We start from the raw sequence: 19,948 nt of genomic DNA, 5'->3' as shown, positions 1-19,948 counted from the left end.
TACCCAGGCTGGTCTTGAGTATCTGGGTTCAAGTGATCCTCCTGTCTCACTTTGCAAAGTACTGGGATTACAAGCATGAGCCACTGTGCTCAGCCTTATTTTTCGTTAAAAAAAAATCACATTCTTTTTAAATTTATAACTTAATATTTGGAATTAGACTTTAACTAACATATTTAAATGCTGAGGTTCACGGTAAGTCCAAATTGCCAGTACTTTCAATTCAAATCAATTTAGGTTACTTTTATTTAAGAAGCCATATAAATTTAAGTATCAAATAACAGAGAGAGCATTCTCTTCAGTTCAACTCTTCCTTATTCCTTGCAGCTTATTCTGAAAAATAATTACCCTACGCAAAACCAGCTAGCAAGGTATTACTTCGGTGGATCATGTTAGGCTACAAGGGAAAAATAAAATTTAAAACCATCTTAAAATAGTCTTTCTTCCAGTCAGTTTAAAGATAGTCTTTCCTCTAGTCAATTCTACCTAACCAGTATCAATTCTGGAGAGAGATTTGGGGCAGCATGAAAAGTTTGGAAGTCACCTTTAAGAATTAGTATGTTAGATCACCTCTTTGTTATACTGCTATGAAGTTTTTCATGAAGTTTTAAAAATTGTAAACATCTATCTTTTTACATCTTCCAATCATGGTCTTAGTTCTGCACAGAATGAATCACAGCTTTTACTCACATGACAGCCCTGCAAGTATAGCTAGCCCTCCTGTATCTGTGAGTTCTGCATCCGTGGATTCAACCAACCACAGACTGAAAACAATCAGGAAAATAACTGTATCTGTACTGAACATGTACAGATTTTTTCCCATTATTATTCCCTAAATAATAAAGTATAGCTATTTTTATAGCATTTACATAGTATTAGGTATTATAAGTAATCTAGGGATGATTTAAAGTACAGCAAGGAAATGCATAGGTTATATGCATATACTATACCATTTTGTATCAGAGACATGAACATCCTTGGATTTTGGTATCTGAGGGAGGTCCTGGAACTTAACTTTCACAGATACCAAGGGATGACTGTACTCACAAACTAACAGAACTACAGGGCCAAATCGAACCTTAGTGATCTACAGGATCAATCTTAGGGAATAGAAAGAGTTCCTCCTTTCCCTCTGTACAAGCTTGTCTCCTGCACTGAGGTCACTGCATGATATTCCACTATAATTGTCTTATAGAAACCAAGGAGTAAGAAAGGTCACACTCCTGTGGGAGGGGATAAGCATTCTGATATGAGTTATCTATGGAAGATGCCATCAAACAGGAAAATGAACTTGGATGGATGGTCTGGGTTTTGAAGAATCTGGATGTGCCTGAAATTTCTCCAAAAAGTTAGGCAAAAGTTGGCCCTTCTAGCTCTACTGAGATAACTCAGAAACAAGGTAGTGTGGCTTCCTGGGAAAGTAAAGATACTTTATAAACCAGATTATCTAACTGCATGTTAATATTCCTATTCATTTCCCTTTTAGTATTTCTGGGTCTTTTGTAAAGTTTTGTTTAAATGTTTTCATCCATTTGATGAAATAATCTGTGATCATATTCCAAATAGTGAAATATCTGAAGTGTTATTATTGTAGAAACATGCAAAGATGGCCATGATATACTGAAAAGTAAAATAAACACACTACTGATTCCATTTGTATCCAAAATAAAGAGTACACACACCTGTGTATATAGTTTCATACAGTTTGCATATGCATAAGAAGTTTCAGAAGGAATATTAACTAAGCTGTATTTTATGTGTAACATTTAACATTTCTTCAAATTACCAGATGTCCTCCAGAACTCTCAACATCACACCCTGTAAGTACATTCTGTGTTTTTCTTCCATTAAATTCATGCTCTCTCCTTTACCCAGGATGATGTCCTCTCCTCTGTTCCCAAATTAGTGACTTTAAGCAACTTTTAAGACATTCCTAAAAATTCTGCAGAGCAGATTAGTCTAGCTGAATATCTCTTCTCTTTGTATTCTAAAACCACTGCTTGTTCTACATACTACAAGGTGGGCATCACAAATCTGAAATACCAATTCCTTCAAAAGCTGAAACTTTTTTTTTTTTTTTTGAGATGAAGTCTTGCTCTGTCGCCCAGGCTGAAGTGCAATGTTGCAACCTCGGCTCATTGCAACCTCTGCCTCCCAGGTTCAAGCAATTCTCCTGCCTCAGCCTCCTGAGTAGCTGAGCTTACAGGTGCACGTCACCATGCCCGGCTAATTTTTCTATTTTTAGTAGAGATGAGGTTTCTTTATGTTGGCCAGGCTGGTCTCAAACTCCTGACCTCAGGTGATCCACCTGCCTCAGCCTCCCGAAGTGCTGGGATTACAGGCATGAGCCACTATGCCTGGCCAGCTAAACTTTTTAAGTGCCAACATGATGCTTAAAGGAGATGCTCATTAGAGCATTTCTGATTTTTGGATTTGGCATGCATAACTGGCATAATGCAAATATTCCAAAATCTGGAAAAAAAAACAAAACCCAAATCCAAAATACTTCTGGTCTCAAGGAATTTGGATAAAGGATACTCAACCTATACTTACCTTATTACATGTATTAGTATAGCGCATTTCTCATAGTAACTTCTTGTATTGTTCACCTCCTTACATTTTATCTTTTCAGATTTATTTTCTCTACTAATAATATGCTATTTGGCATAGGAGCTGATATGGTTTGGCTGTTTCCCCACCCAAATCTCATCTTAAATTGTAGCTCCCATAATTCCCATGTGTTGCAGGAGGGACCTGGTGGGAAATAATTGAATCATGGGGGTGGTTTCCCCCATACTGTTCTTGTGGTAGTGAACAAGTCTCATGAGATCTGATGGTTTTATTAGGGGAAACCCTTTTGCTTGGTTCTCACTGTCCTTGTCTGCTGCCATCTAAGACATGCTTTTCACCTTCTACCTTCTGCCAGCAAATTGGTACTGGGAGAGGGGTGCTGCTGTAAAGATGTGCAAAAACGTAGAAGTGACTTTGGAACTGGGTAAGAGGCAGAGGTTGGAACAGTTTGGAGGGCTCAGAGGAAGACAGCATAGAAAACAAATTCACAATTACTAAAAGGTACGCCCCAAGTGAGAATTTGGTATATAGTTCTGAAAGACTATTAATTCCCAGAAGAACTAAGGCATTAGTTCTACATCTCTACAATATTCAAATAAAAAAAAGGCTCAAGACTTAGGAAAAAAACTTAAGAGAAAAGAGATTTGAAAAGAGAACTTGATGTTTAAAGATGACGTTAAAACACTGATTTAAGCCATATGCTTTCTCCATATACTACTCTGAAAGCAAGCCAACAAAATAGCCACAGAAATGTTGCTTTATTTGGAATCTCAGTCATATTTCTTAAGCATTACTCAGAAGAGTAAGAAACAGAGATCAATTTGGCAATGTACTGGGAGGGAAATCTTAGTTACCAAAACTGTATGTAACTCAGGCATATGTAACACCACGCTAAAAATCTGTTAAACAAAAAAACAAAAAGTGGCCATGTTTTTGGATTAAATATGTAGTTTTCTAAGTTCAATAAAATTTTTAAAGAAGTTGTAGCGATTGATTTTTGTTTAGTAAAGTTTTTTTTAAATGTATCGTATTATTTTTATTGATTGGTTGATTTCATTTATTGAATCCCTCTTTTTTCCTGTATTGTTAAGAGTTTGATTTTTTTTTTTTTGACTTAGAAATTCAACTTTATTTACAAATGTTCTCCTATAAACAAAGACACCATTGTACCCCTTTAAAATATTGTAACTGACAATTTCGACAAAAACCATTTACACAGTTTCAACCTTTCTGCATAAAACTGTATTATGAGATGAGCAACCTCACATGATGGTCTGAGACATCAAAATAAAACAAAATAAAAGACAACGTATCCAGCATGAACGTCCTATTGTCAAACTTAATGAGGAATTAAGAATCACACCCCACAATGTGCTACTCCACCAAGAAATAGAAACGTAATGATTTTTTGAGAGGTAAATGCTGCACGATAAACAGTCTTCTTATGTAGTAGTTTAATTGTGATTGCTTAGGACTGCTCTTGCAGACTAATATTTATGCTTTTTTTTTTTTTTTAAAGCATAAATAAAAAAGCACTGTAAAAAGGGCAGACTTATAGATTTTTCTGACAATGAAAATCTGTAGATAGTGGTCTTGTCTCATCATTCAGGCCAATTAATAAAATAACAAATGCATGGAAAGAATGTTAAACAAAAACATAATCATCATGTGACTAACTAACAGAATTCTCCCTGAAATCAGAGAGTATTAATACTCAATAGTATCTATAAATTTGAATTTATAGGTGAGACAACATATAGACAAAATAACCAAGGAGTTTAAAATAAAATTATTCAAATTACCTATTTTTCATTTTATGTGCAGTAATTACTTTTAAAAAATATTTTAAATTTTATCTTGGAATAACCACTCACATCCTAGCTAAGTTGCAAGGAACTTCAAAACTTTGAAAACAAAATTCATCCCTGAGAAGTGAGAGATAGAAAAATATCTTAAAAAAAAAAAAAAAAGAAGCAATGGTCTTGCACTCTTTTAACAATCTCACCACAGCATGAACTACTATTAACAGTGAGCAATCAGATATTCCAGTCCTGGAGAGTTACTGCCTCTCATGAGCTGATCTTTTGGTAATGAAACCATAACTGCAACGTTGAAAAAAAAAAAAAAAACCAGATAAATAGAAACTCTGGTTTTATTTTCAGCTTTACATTTTTGACAAGTGCAAGGTGAGCTAGTGATATAAATATTCCAATAATGACCGAAGTAATAACTTCTACTGGCATGTCTTCTTCTGAGTCTCCATTTCTTCCTCTGACATTCAACCAAATAATAAAAGTAACACAATTGCAATTGAGTTTACTATTATCAATGGCACTCTCATCACGGTTCTTACAGATCGAATAAGGTTCATTAGCTGTGATTTAATTCCCGGCTCCTCTCCGAATCCACCAATTCCCTGGTCTGTTCCCCAGCCAATGTTCTTGAGGAATCGCTCTTCGTGCAGCACAGCGATGGCGTTAACGCACAGCAGGGCTGCCTGCAGCAGTGAATACAGGGTAAAGGCCATGGCGGTCCGGAGCCGCCCGGAAGTCCCAAGAGTTTGATTTTTTATTGTGGTAAGAACACTAACATGAGATCTACTCTTAAATATTTAAGTATACAACACAGTGTTGTTAGCTACAGACACAATGTTGTACAGTAGAGCTCTAGAACTTACTCATCTTCCGTAACTAAAACTTCATACCTATTGAATAGCAACTCCCCATTTTCCCTTCCCTCATTCTCTGGCAATCACCATTCTACTCACTGATTCTGAGTTTGTCTATTTTAGATACCTCACAAAAGTGGAATGTAGTAGTTGTCTTTCTGTGACTGGCTTACTTCACTTACCATAATGCCTTCAAGGCTCATCTGTTGTTACACATGGCAGGGTTTCCTTTTTGTTTTTTTTGTTTTTTTTTAAGGCTGAATAATATTCCATTGTATGTCTATACCACATTTTCTTTAACAATTTATCTGTTGATGGATATTTAAGTTGTTTCCATGAATAATGCTGCAATGAACATGGGGGGGCAAGCATCACTTTTATCTTGATTTCAATTATTTTGTATAAATACTCAAAAGCAAAATTGCTATATTATATGGTAGCTCTATTTTTTTTTTTGAGGAATCTCCATCCTGTTTTGGCATAGTGGCTGCATAATTTTGTATTCCCACCCAGCATACAAGGGTTCCGCTTTCTCCATATCCTCATAAACACTCATCTTTTGTCTTTTTGATAGTAGTCATCCTAACAGGTAAGGTGATATTAAGGAGTACTTCCGCACTGAGGCACTTGTCTCAACTATATTTTTGTTATACTTTCAGGAGACTATCTATCTTCTAATAGATCTGTAGAAATTTATGAAATCATTGCTCACTTTTTTTTTTTTTAAACTTCTAGGAGCTCTTCTTTAATCTCTGAGTGTTCCTTTTTATGAAACTGTTGATGAAAGAGTCGAACTCTATATTTTAAGAGATTTATTCTGAGCCAAATATGAGTGACCATGGCCCATGACACAGCCCTCAGAAGGTCCTGAGAATATATGCCCAAGGTGGTTGGGGTACTGCTTAGTGTTTTTTAGGGAGGCATGAGACATCTATTAAATACATTTAAGAAATACACCTATATGACCATGGCCTACTATGCAGCCATAAAGAAGGATGAGTTCATGGCCTTTGCAGGGACATGGATGAAGCTGGAAACCATCATTCTCAGCAAACTAACACAAGTACAGAAAACCAAACACCACATGTTCCCACTCATATATGGGAGTTGAACAATGAGAACATGTGGACACAGGGAGGGAAACATCACACACTGGGGCCTGTCAGGGGTTGGGGGCTAGGGAAGAGAGGGCATTAGGTGAAATGCCTAACGTAGATGATGGGTTGATGGGTGCAGCAAACCACCATGGCACATGTATACCTATGTAACAAACCTGCATGTTGTGCACATATATCCCAGAATTTAAAATGTAATAAAAAAGAAAAACATAGAAATACATTGGTCTGGTTTAAAAAGGCAGGACAATTCAAAGTAGGGGCTTCTAGACTATAGGTACATTTAAACATTTTCTGGTTGACGATATATTGAGTTTATTTGAAGACCTGAGATCAACAGAAAGGAAATGTTCGGTTAAAATAAAGGATTGTGGAGACCAAGTTTTGTGCAGAGGAAGCTCTCAGATAGCAGACTTCAGAGAGCAGGTTGTAAAATGTTTCTTATCAGACTTAACAGGGTGCCTGGCTTGTAGCCAATTATCTCTTAGATTTGGAATGTGGATTTTTCCTACAAGACGCTTTGCAGGGCAATTTCATGGTATGGCAAAAAAATATATTTTGAGGTAAAACATTTTGATTTTATTCCTTGTTACGCCAGAGTCAGATGGAAAAGTCAGTCATGATATACCGGGATAAATAAAACCCATCTGATGAGAATTTATGATGTGTAGGGTGTGACTCTCCAGGCTCCTTAGACGGGAATTTAGGCAAGATTTAAAAAATCAGAGCAGAGTCCTCAAAATACTATTATTATTTCATCAATATGGTTTAAGAATATTAATTACAGCTGGGTGCGGTGGCTCATGCCTGTAACCCTAGCACTTTGGGAGGCTGAGGCAGGTGGATCACCTGTGGTCAGGAGTTCAAGACCATCCTGGCCAACATGGCAAAACCCTGTCTCTACTAAAATTACAAAAATTAGCTAGGCGTGGTGGTGGGTGTCTGTAATCCCAGCTACCTGGGAGGCTGAGGTGGGAGAATCACTTGAACCCAGGAGGTAGAGGTTGTAGTAAGTAAGATTGAGCCACTGCACTCCAGCCTGGGTGACAAAAGTGAAACTCCATCTCAAAATATTAAAAGAAAAAAAAATTACGTGTATGTATTATTAATTTTTTTTTGGTAAATTGGCTTTCATGTCCTTTGCCTATTTTTCTATTGGAGTGATCCTTTTTCATCATTTTTCTTAGGAATTTGGAAGAACTCTTCATATATGAAGGGCATTAACTCTTTGACATGACAGTTTTCTTTTTTTTCCCTTTGAAATCCAGCACTAGACAAGGATGCCTCCTCTCACTACTCCTGTTCAATATGGTTTTGGAAGTTCTAGCCAGAGCAATTAGGCAAGAAAAAGAAATAAAGGGCATTCGATTAGGAAAGGACGAAGTCAAATTGTCTCTATTTGCAAATGACATGATTGTATATTTAGAAGACCCCAATGTTTCAGCCCAAAATCTCCTTAAACTGATAAGCAACTTCAGCAGAAGACTCAGGATATAAAATCAATGTGCAGAAATCACAAGCATTCCTATACACAAATAGCAGACTAACAGAGAGCCAAATCAGGAGTGAATTGCCATTCACAATGGCTACAAAGAGAATCAAATACCTAGGAATACAACTAACAAAGGATGTAAAGGACCTCTTCAGAACTACAAACCACAGCTCAAGGAAATATGAGAGGACACAAACAGATGGAAAAACATTCCGTGCTCATGGTTAGGATGAATCAATATCGTGAAAATGGCCATACTGCCCAAAGTAATTTTTAGATTCAATGCTATCTTCATCAAGCTACCAAGGACCTTCTTCATAGAACTGGAAAAAAACCACCTTAAACTTCATATGGAACCAAAAGAGAGCCCACATACCCAAGACAATCCTAGGCAAAAAGAACAAAGCTGGAGGCATCACACTACCTGACTTCAAACTATACTACAAGGCTACAGTAATCAAAACAGCATGGTACTGGTACCAAAACAGAGATATAGACCAATGGAACAGAACAGAGGGCTCGGAGACAATGTCACGCATCTACAACAATCTAATCTTTGACAAACCTGACAAAAACAAGCAATGGGGAAAGGATTCCCTGTTTAACAAATGGTGTTGGGAAAACTGGCTAGTCATGTAGAAAAAGCAGAAACTGAACCCCTTCCTGACACCTTACACTAAAGTTAACTCCAGATGGATTAAAAACTTAAACATAAGACCTAACACCATAAAAACCCTAGAAGAAAACCTAGGCAAAACCATTCAAGACATATGCACAGGCAAGTACTTCATGACTAAAACACCAAATGCACAGGCAACAAAAGCCAAAATAGACAAATGGGACCTAATTAAACTGTAGAGCTTCTGTACAGCAAAAGAAACAATCATTAGAGTGAACTGGCAACCAACAGAATGGGAAAAAATCTTTGCAATCTACCCATCTGACAAAGGGCTAATATCCAGAATCTACAAACAACTAAAACAGATTTACAAGAAAAAAACAACCCCATTCAAAAGTGGGCGAAGGATATGAACAGACACTTTTCAAAAGAAGACATATATGAGGCCAAAAACATGAAAAAATGCTCATTATCACTGGTCATTAAAGAAATGCAAATCAAAATCACATTGAGATACCATCTCATGCCAGTTAGAATGGTGATCATTAAAAAATCTGGAGACAACAGATGCTCAAGAGGATGTGGAGAAATAGGAACACTTTTACACTGTTGGTGGGAGTGTAAACTAGTTAAACCATTGTGGAAGACAGTGTGGCAATTCCTCAATGACATGGAAATAGAAATTCCATTTGACCCAGCAATCCCATTACTGGGTATATATTCAAAGGATTATAAATCATTCTATTATGAAGACACATGCACACGTATGTTCACTGGGGCACTGTTTACAATAGCAAAGACCTGGAACCAACCCAAATTCCCATCAATGACAGAGTGGACTAGAAAAATTTGGTACACACACATGGAATACTAAGTAGCCATAAAAAACAATGAGTTTGTGTCTTTTGTAGGGACATGGATGAACCTGGAAATTATCATTCCCAGCAAGCTGACACAAGAACAGAAAATCAAACACCGCATGTTCTCACTCATAGGCAGGTGTTGAATAATGAGAATATATGGACACAGTGAGGGAGCATCACATACAACAGGGGTCTAGAGGAGGGACAGCAGGAGGGACAGACAGCCAAAGGGAAGGTTATCTTGGGGTTGGCATGCGCCTAGTTGGGGAGGGGTCTGAAATGTTTCTGGTCAGAGATGTCATTTGTGATTTACGGTCATATTGACCTTAGCCATAAGGCTAATGCCTTTTGGATTTTGGAAGTTTTTGAGGAAGATGAAACTCAAAATGGTGGTACTTGTCCAAGACGGCAATGCTCCTGCCCTGTCACACAGGAATTGGTTTGTAGAGAAAACTATGACCAGAAGGGAGGGGTGACTGGAGAGCTCAAAGAATCTACTGCAGGTATTGGCAACACTTCACAAGTGGAATGATGGATTGTTGGTTCAACACGAGAATTGAGCTGACAGCATCCATTACTCATGGAATGCAAAAACAGTAGGAAATAGCTGAGCATCAGAAATGTACAGTAGGGCCAGCCAATACTTCTGTTTCCTAAATCTCACACATCATACTGAAGGACTGTGTTAAAGAAACTTCTCTTCCCAGGTCTGCTAGGGGAGGAGTTTCAAATGTAAAATTATTTGTCTGGTTTTCCCATGCATGGGGGCCAGACAGGGAAAGACAGGTGGGGCTCCTTTAATCTCAAATTCCCACCAAAAGCACTGGGAGGAGGAGGCTCTGTAACTCAGGGTTGCAGACAAAGTAGCCAATCCGATATCGGAGTCAAAGATCAATCACTCCAGAGGAAGTTTCAAAGAACTCCTCTCATTGGATGAGAACATAAATGGGTGATGGGGGGGAATAACTCAGGGGTTAAAACTTCAGCTGCTCCTACCTGAAGGTATTTCCCTTTCTGGGCTCCCCTCCCACAATCGTGTAGGAGCTGTCTTCTCTCTTTCTCTCTCTCTGCCTAATAAATTGCTCTTCTGCAAAACTCTTTGGATCCACGGTTTTATTCTGATAGTAAACTCACCATGCCTCCAGGGCCCCTTTCTACATTCTTTGGGGTTAGAGAGGTCAAGAACCTATGAGCTCTGGGAGCTGGCTACACTTCCCCAGTTACAATATCCATTAAATTTTGGAGAAATATCAAACTCATTTAGCCGAAGGAAAAAGTCAAGCTGTGAACTGGGTCGCACAAAACTGCCTCCCCTTTTGGTTCTTAAATAAGATGGCTACAAGATGAAAAGCTACATACCTCCCCCATCTTTTTCCCACAAGGAAATTCCTAGTGAGCTGTTAAAATTTCACCATGACAATGCCAACTGATAGTTTATCTTTACAGGTGCAATCACCCCCAGCCCACCACACATACATGTATATCTGATTGTTACCCTACCCCATTTTGTGTGTGTTATCTTTTTTTTTTATTGAGACCAAGTTTTGCTCGTCACCCAGGCTGGAGTGCAGTAGCATAATCTCCACTCACTGCAACCTCCGCCTCCTGGGTCCAAGTGATTCTCATGCCTCAGCCTCCCGAGTAGTTGGGATTACAAGTGCCTACCATCATGCCCAACTACTTTTCCTATTTTTGGTAGAGACGGGGTTTCGCCATGTTGGCCAGGCTGGTCTTGAACTCCTGACCTCAGGTGATCCATCCGCCTGGGCCTCCCAAAGTGCTGGGATTACAGGCGTGAGCTACCATGCCTGGTGTGTGTTATCTTAGGTAAAATGCAGATTCCCTCCATTTTTCCTATGCCCCTTTTGTCTATGTCACCTTATGCAAAAAAAATGCAGATTCACTAAGCCAGACAAAGGTGTTAAAACACGCACGCTCTGAATGAAGAGATCCCTCCAAACAGGCAACATGCTGTGTGAGCAACATGGCTGTTTATTCCCCCCGGGTGTGGGTGGGCTGAGTGCGAAAACAGAGTCAGCAAAGGGTGGTGGGATAGGAGTTGGTTTTATTGGTTTGGGGTAGATAGTGCAAAGTTACAGAAGTTACAGTTTAGGGAGTTTTTTGGCAAGCTGGGAGGGGGTAGTAGGGTGTGGAGTCACAAGATTGACCAAGGCTGGTTATAAAGTCCAATCGCCTGGTCAACTGAGGCCGGAAAAAAACAATAGAAGAACGTCTCAGGTTAGTTAGGCACTACAGGGTTGACTGTCCTTCCATTTTTCATCATCTTCCAGATACTGCAGGTTTTCTAACTCTGGAAGGCCCTCCAGAGGTGTACGTGCAGGTCACAGGGATCGCCATGCTGCCCATGGCAAGGTCAGACCTTACAAAAGTCATGAATGACGATTTTTCTCTACCCTCCTCTTAGATAAAAATTGTTTATTTCTCAATATCCAGCCCCTACCCCTTTAAATTTCGAGCTCTGAAAATCATCTTCAGAGAAAAGCATAGACCTCTCTACTGCGCACATCCTTCACCTTGGCATATAAATCTCCTACAATGATTGAGACTTCTCTCGAGACTAGCTTACCTCTCAGTGCTTGGTACTGGCTTGGGCACCTTATAGCCTAAACTGATAGGACAATTTCCCAAAGTTCTTCCCAAAGAAGTCTGGGACCTTTTTACTCCAGGGATCCCTGATCTGTCAACGTTTTTCAGTTGGGGATTTGAGGTTTATTTGCTGTTTGTTTTTTGTTTTTTTTTTTAAAAAAACCTTTTTTTGGAAGGGAAGTTTGCACTCGCTTCCATCAAAAATGATGAATCCATTTGCTTCTGCATCTGTGAAGATGGGTCTTAGGTTTAGGTCCTCATCACTAGGTAAGAAACTGGTTTGGGATTCTGTCTTGCAAATTCTCTTTAACAACTAACATTAGCATTAACAATCAGCTGGTGTTAATTTCCTGCTTGGAACGCTCACTCAGAAAGCATATAATTTGTATGATCCCTGTTAGTTTTGCTTAACAGATCTATTGTTTGTTTCTCCTTGTGTGTGTGTGTGTTTGTGTGTATGAGTATGTTTCAGTCCTTTCCCTATTGGATTTGATCAACTCCTAACTCTCTAGTTCATGAATTTGGAATCTGAAGAAATGTAGTACCTTGCTCCCCTCAGCCTTTCAGTGCATTCTTAAGCGACTGAGAATCATGTGAAGATGTCTGGGAGAAATGCTCCCTAAGATGTGCAGAGGCTCTAAATAGGTGTCCCCCTCATAAACATACTTGGGATCTAAACTCAGCTGGCACATGCGTACAAGGAACTGATCCCTCTCGCAACTTGAGCCCCTAATACATTGTGCCAGGTAGCTGCAGCATAGGTGGACCAAACTGGTTCAGAGTGTAACAGCTCTGAAAAGCTAGGTCTGCAAGCAGCACATTTTGGGTCTAACACACAACCCGACTTTGGGTCTGAAGAGGAACTCTAAATTTCGGGGAACGAGGCCTGTATGACTCCAGCAACTGCAGAACATAAAAGTTCTCCCTTTGGAAACTCTGGCTGGGTATATGCAAAATACTTATGGTGAATCATCATGCAAATATTTAAGCAAGTGGACCACTATAACTAAAGCAAATTCTAAGTTACAATGGCCTAAATGGGGATCTTTTGAGAGGCCCAAATTAGTGTACCTGCGAACCAGGATGGAAAATGAAGGCACAAAAACTAGACAACCAGAATGGGAGAGCTATTTTCAATGGTATCTAGAGAATAGCAAAGGGGAGAAGACCACCTCATCTCCCTACAGGAGGCCAACAAACAACTTAAAAATGCGAATCAGGAACTCTCTAATCTTGTGTTTCTCTTAAAGAAATCCTTGGAATCCCTTACTTCTCCCTTGGCAACTCCCCCACCTAAACCTACACCCCCACTCTACCCTCACCTCTCTGAACTTCCCAATCTGTCCCCTCATTCTCCTGCATGTTTAACACTCGCTCAACAGAAGGTAGTCTGACTTCAAAAACCCTACCCTCTCATGATTCCCTGACACCCCACTGGCAGTGTGTCATCTGGTAGATGTAGAAAAGGGGGACCCTGCAGGGACATCTCCCATGTTTGCCCCATTTCAAGAACAACAGGTAGTAGGTAGGGGAACCGTGGCGATTGTCTACCAACGCTGGTCAAAGGTTGAATTGTGAGGCATAAAGAATTTCCTGACCCCCAAAAAGATCCAACTGGGTTTGCCTGAGAATTTGAGCTCAATATCAGAACCTATGGTCATTCAGACCTTTACCAGCTAGTCCACATGTTGATCTCAGAAGCTAAAGCTAAGGAATGTTTGGAAAAAGCACAATGGTCAGAACCTATAGCAGATTTGACCCCTGAAGGCCTAACAATCAGCCCACAAAATCCACAAAAATCCAAAAGACAGGCTCAAAGATGCATAGAAATGAGCAACCACTCTGTTAAATATCATTCCTTCAGTGTTTCAAAGGGTTGTAGATTGGAATAAAATCAAACAATGCCACTACAGCCCAAATGAATCAGTTTCAGATTATTTTGATAAAACTTTAAGATGATATTGCAGGATGTCAAAGTTGATTGCTTTGAAAACAATAAAAATGATACATTATTAAATGCAAACTTCTTAAACAGACTAGATGATAATTTAGCCACCCTTGTAAAATGACACATGACAAATTAGGCCACAGCCAGAACAAATGAACCAGTTAACTTAGCTGACCAATTATCCCACAACATGATAAAAAAGGAAAAGCTGAAGATTGCCTGAGTTATGCATTTACAGCTAAAGCAATTAACGTCTCAAACCTCTCAGCCCCAGAAAGATTTTAAGCTCCCTTGGTCTGAGAATTCCTCTACCCCAGCCTGTTACTACAGTAAGACACAGGGACAGTTTAAGAGGAACTGCCTTAGGGTAAAAAGAAAGAAAAGGCAGGAGAATGCAACTCGGGATGCTCCAAGAAAGAACAGAAGTTTCACCCTTCAAATACCCTACCCTGACAAAGGAACTGGGAGAGAATAATATAATAACAAACCATGAGCTTGCAACTGCCTTAATTGACACAGGCACAACTATATCTCTGATAAATCCCACTTTATTTAAAAATCTCATTCCTTGGAGTAATAAAAAAATTAAAATGGTGGGTGTGTCTAATAAAATGACCCATGCTTTTAAGTCCAAACCAATACTTTACCATTTCACAGGGTTCAGCTCCCCAACCACAGGCTTTAAGTGTGACCTACTTGCTAAGTAGGTCCCATATGTTTCTTATACGCCCTGGGGCCCCTGTCAATCTTTTGGGCCTTGATCTCCTCAACATCTATAATGCCCATACCTCTTTTTCATCAAAAGGTTAACTTTTTTTCAAGAATTGGAGCCAGGACACCAAAAATATCAAATTAAAAAACATCCTGACAATGTACTACAATGTAGTACTAGTAATGTTAAAATATCATCTTGAGACTAGGAAAACAAAATGGAGACAGAGGAGAAAATACTAGGAGAGAAGAGAAAACACTAGAAGAGCAGAAAACGGTAAAACTTCTTTGGGCTTCCCCAATCTTCTGTAAACACCAGAAGCAGAGCACTTGCTCAAGGGTGTCCCCTCCCACTTATGGTCTCAGTCAAATACAGATACAGGAAAAATATTCCCAGCCACTCTAATAAAGGTAGAGATAAACCCAAAGAAACCCCTACCCAACCTTAATATCCTCTATGACAGAAAGTCATAGATGGAATTGTCCCTATCACTCAATGTTATCTGGAAAAGGGGCTCATTATTCCCTGCATAAGCCCTGCAACAGCCCTATATACCCTGTAAAGAAACCAAGCGGGAGAGGATGGAGATTTGTGCAGGACTTGAGGGTAATAAACAATATCATAATACTAAGGCACCCAGTAGTGCCCAACCCACATACCCTTCTATCAGCTATGCCCACTGCCAGCCAGTATTTCTCAGTTATGGATCTCTGCAGTGCCTTCTTTACTACTCCTACAGATCCAGAGAGCCAATATTTGTTTGCCTTTGCTCTGTGGACTGTAATGCCCCAAGGGTATACAGAAAGTCCCGCTTACTTCTCCCAAATATTAAAAGCTGCTTTAGAGGATTTAATTTTTCCCCAGGGATCAACACTCCAGTATGTAGACGACCTTGTCCTTTGTTCAGAAACACTCTCTTCCTATCAGGAAGATAGTCTATATTTACTCAAACAGCCACCAAAGGACACAAAGTGTCTAAAGACAAACTTGAGCTATGCTTACCATGAGTTAAGAGTTATGTAATTAGGAGATGTTATCTTGGTCAAAGGACTGAGTATTATCCCTGATAGAGTGAGAGGAATTTCAGCTTTCCTAACGCTGGTCACTAGGAGAAAATTTAGAGGATTTCTGGGCCTGGCAGGCTATTCTTTGAAACTGGATACAGCTAGTGCTCGATTTATGACCACGATTGGTTCTGACAGACCGGTCGTAACACGATTTGGTCGTAAGTTGAGTAGGCTATATGTACAGTACTGTGAAATGATGTTATAAAAATCTTTAAGTCATATTTATCATAATTTTCTTTCATTGTTATATATCATAATTTTGTTCATTTTATGCCATTTGTATCATCTCTACACCATTTTGTTTCTTATTTTTACATTCTTCAGGTTTAAGTAAAACATTGCATTACCAGTACAACTGGTTTAATATTTGCAAAACATACAAAATTACAAAATACAGGTGTGAAAAATACCATAGGAAACAATTTCCCCTTGGTAGACATCTTAGGAGGGGTTTGATGAAAAATATCCAAGACACAAAACACAAATTACTGTACCGAGTCTGGAATAACAGTTGAAATGGTGCACACGGAGATGGTAGTGCTGCCGGAAGCTGGTCCGCACTGTCGTACGCCCAGCTGGGCAACATTTGCACTGCCAGACACGGAGCAGTCGTGGCTAGCGATTGTGGTCGTAAAGTCGAACGGTCGTAAGTTGCATAGGTCGTAAGTCGATCAATACCTGTACCAAATTTCTCTCTTACGGCTCAATCTCTGTATGCATACCTAAAAAATGGACAATCTGGTCCCATCCTGGGGATGCCAGAGGGACAATCAGCTGTACAACAAATAAAGGGAATTCTGACTAATGTCCCAGCCTTAGGGCACCCAAACTCAAATTGTCTTTCTTTTTGTGCACAAATTTGGAGGTTTTCCCACTGGGTTGAAGCTTTTCCCTGCAGTCAAGCAACAGTCATTTGAGTTGAAAAAATCCTAATAGAAAAAAATGACAGGGGAACTCACTTTACTGGCCAGTTTATTCAAAATATTTGTAAAATTTTGGTCCATATTTCAACATTTCCACTGTACCTACCATCCTCAGTTCTCAGGCCAGGAGAGGACCAATGGAATAATTAAAACACAATTGGCTAAGTTCACAGAGGCACTTCACCTCCCCTGGCCCAAAGAACTCCCCCTAGTGCTGCTTATACTCCAATCCACCCTTTTTGGAAAACATCAACTGTCTCCTTATGAAATTATAACAGGAAGATCCATGTGTATGGGAATGAACATAACTAATCCAACTTTTCTCAAGGGAGATATATTGCAATATTGTAAGTGGCCAATTTATCATCTTTTAAAAAGCCAAGATTCGGTAAAGAATTCCTTTTACAGTGCGCTCCCTGAAGATAAGATGCCTGGTCATGATCTGCAACCCAGAGATTTTGTCTGTTGGAAAAGACATCTAATAAAGGATTCCTTTCAACCCTGATGGAATGACCCATACCAGGTACTATTTGCTAATCCATGTGCCACAAAATTAGATGGTACAGACTCATAGATTCACATCTTTCATCTTAAAAGGGCACAGTCTCCCGAGTGGACTGTAACTCCCACCAAAGACCTTCACCTCCAGTTCACTAAACATTGACTTTCAACTAAGAGAAGCAGATGACAGCTTTTGTGGACTGCTTAAACCCAAGACGCAGGACCAGGCCTGTATACAAAGGAACACCTATGTTTATTGTACAGTAACCATTACAATTATTGTCCTAGATATACTGGCAACTGCTGTCTTATAAAGAACAGGGCACTTGCCTTGTCTGATTTAACACCCATTAGTAACTAAAATGAATCTCACAGCCTTGCTATTATTATTACCCTATATCCCTACACCTTCTTGTCACTGCCACCCTCTGATGCCCATGAAACAAACCAGTTTCTACAAAGGGCTCAGGATTATGCAGATAGATTACAAAAGGACACCTGCTGGATAGGTAGATTCATGCCTCTTTCCAGTGGCTCCATCCTGCCATGGTGGGTATCCCCCTTCCAAGGTCAGGACTGGATAGAAAAAAATCTATTACATCACAGCAATGGTCTGGTATTCTTAGTGCTGGCATAACAAAAGACAACATATGTAATTGGCCCATTAAAAACTCTCTTAAGAACAAGGGACATGGCAAAAACTTTTCAATGGAAAGGACCAGCTCATTAGCTCTCACTTTAGCATCCCCCCCAACTAAAACAGAAGGTGGTAACCATGCCCCAAACAATGGCCCATTATCAAAATGGAATAATGCAAATTTGGGATGGATTTATCTGGCTTACCCCTTCATTTGGCCAACTCCGCCAAAATGCTTTGTGTTGGGAGCAAAAAAATCACACCAAGAACCTATGTCCAAACAGTGTGAGAGATATGGGGTGAAGAGATGGAGAACACTGTGACCACACTATTATATTATAAGACACTGAATGGCATGCCACCAATTGGGTGCAATGGCCAGGTATTTATTGCCTAGCTCCAAATGCAACATATTGGCTATGTGGCACTAACTTATGGCTGTGGTTACTTCCACACTGGTTAAGACAATGTTCCCGAGGTTATGCTTGGGCAAAGGACAAGTAATTCAGACCCTGCCGAAACCAGCAAACCTTTTTCATTTACAATCTTGTTGGACACGTTTGGTATTCCAATGATATGACCACTTAGCTTCAATCTTTGTACCACAGATAGGTATTAAAGATGTTATACGGCATATAGAGGCTTTGATGAATTACACCCAAAAGGCCCTGAATGATAGCCCCATGAGTATGTCCTTGCTAAACAATGAAGTCCTGCTTATGAGGAAAGCTGTGCTGCAAAACTTTATGGCTTTAGATATACTCACGGGAGCACAAAGTAGGACCTGGACCATCATAAAAACTGGATGTTGTGTTTATATTCCAGGTGAATTGAAGAATATACCCTGACTTATGACTGATATGAAAACCTAGATAACCAACTTGTCAGATCCAAAACCTTTGTTAGTTAATTGGTTGACTAGTTTGGATCCTGGGGAACCTGGTGGCAGCTTATTGCTTATAATAGGAATAATAATAATAATTTGTGTTGTATCCTGTTTCTGCTTACAATGTTGTTATGGTATGTGCCTGCAAATACGTCAATGCACAACTGAAAGGGCTAGGGTAATGACTGCCTAGAGAATTGTTCTAATTGAGAAGCCAGTGATATAGCCTGATCCAGTTTCCAGATTTGATTTTCTTTTGTTGCTATAAATCTGGCCTAGGTCCCTATATTTTTTTCTCTCTTTTTACCTTGCCTTTTTTACTTCTTTCCTCCTATTGTTTAAAATCTTCATGGAACATGACTTACTAGAAATGTGCCTTCCAGGTGACTTGGGACCTGAACTTCTAGGAATAAACCATGCTAGCAACAAGAAAGCAGCCCAAAAAAAGAGAGTAAAACCCAACCTAAGGTCAAGAAACTGTATTCCTTCTAAAATGCTTTCTCCAAAAGATTTTAAAGAAAAAAGAAGGGAAATGTGAAAGGAAATTAAATGTTGGGATCCCAAACTCATTTAGCCAAAGGGAAAAAGTCAAACTGGGAATTGAGTCATACAAACCTGCCTCCCACTTTTGGTTCCTAAATAAGATGGCTAGAAGATGAAAAGCTACATACCTCCCCCATATTTTGCCCACAAGGAAATTCCTAGTGAATTTCACCATGGCAATGCCAATTGATAGCTTATCTTTACAGGTGCAGTCATCCCTGCCTACCAGACATAAATGCATATCTAATTCTTCCCCTGCCCCATTTTGTCTGTTATCTTACGTAACGTGCAGACTTCCCCCATTTTTTCCTCTGCCCCTTTTATGTCACCTTATGTAAAAGATGCAGATTCACTGAGCCAGATTAAGGCATGAATATTTTTCCCTCCCCACCTCTTACATGAAAATTGTGTACTTGCTCAATATCCTACCCTTTTCCCTTTAAATTTAGAGACCTCAAAATCATCCTCAGAGAAAGGTGTAAACCTATCTCTCGAGTCCTTAACTTTGGCAAATAAATCTCCTAAAATGACTGAGACTTGTCTTGTTGTTTTTCTCAATTGACACCCACTATAAATTCAACTGGGTTGAAAAAGTTTTTTTTAAATCAAGTATCAGGTAAATGGAATCTGCCACTCAAATGAATTACTAGAAATAAATTAATTTATTTTACAAAAAACCTGAGAACCAGTGATATTAAACAACTTAACCAAGATACAATGTCAGTTAGTGGCAGAATGAGTTTTTGGACGAGATCATGCTATTGCTGTTAGGTTTTTTTAAAAGGCAAGGCGGGGGAGG

At 39.3% G+C, this 19,948-nt stretch overlaps 2 protein-coding genes across 5 annotated transcripts in view; both read right to left on the bottom strand.

The window, feature by feature from the left end:
* PCNX4 (pecanex 4) overlaps positions 1-19,948 on the bottom strand; it is a 50,273-nt gene that overhangs the window by 27,432 nt on the left and 2,893 nt on the right. The window contains exon 1 of one of the 4 annotated variants that reach the window (XM_037740421.1): positions 5,419-5,474. The exons of the other annotated variants lie outside the window; for them this stretch is intronic. The gene's annotated coding sequence lies outside the window, so the exon portion shown is untranslated. Of the gene's footprint in view, positions 1-5,418; positions 5,475-19,948 lie in introns of those variants that run through there. 4 annotated transcript variants of the gene reach the window in all.
* On the bottom strand, positions 4,069-5,143 carry LOC108308193 (immediate early response 3-interacting protein 1). Its single transcript, XM_017533926.2, has one exon. It carries the CDS (start codon positions 5,093-5,095, stop codon positions 4,847-4,849), a length of 249 nt encoding a protein of 82 aa, XP_017389415.1. The 5' UTR covers positions 5,096-5,143; the 3' UTR covers positions 4,069-4,846.

Source organism: Cebus imitator, unplaced genomic scaffold, assembly GCF_001604975.1.
Source record: "Cebus imitator isolate Cc_AM_T3 unplaced genomic scaffold, Cebus_imitator-1.0 Scaffold83, whole genome shotgun sequence".
NCBI classification, from domain to species: domain Eukaryota; kingdom Metazoa; phylum Chordata; class Mammalia; order Primates; family Cebidae; genus Cebus; species Cebus imitator.
Note: the sequence above shows the minus strand (reverse complement) of the source record. Positions and strands in the feature narration are given on the sequence as shown.

What these genes read in the sequence shown, in the direction of transcription:
- LOC108308193 (XM_017533926.2), bottom strand. Translation starts at nt 5,095, where the DNA reads ATGGCCTTTACCCTGTATTCACTGCTGCAGGCAGCCCTGCTGTGCGTT.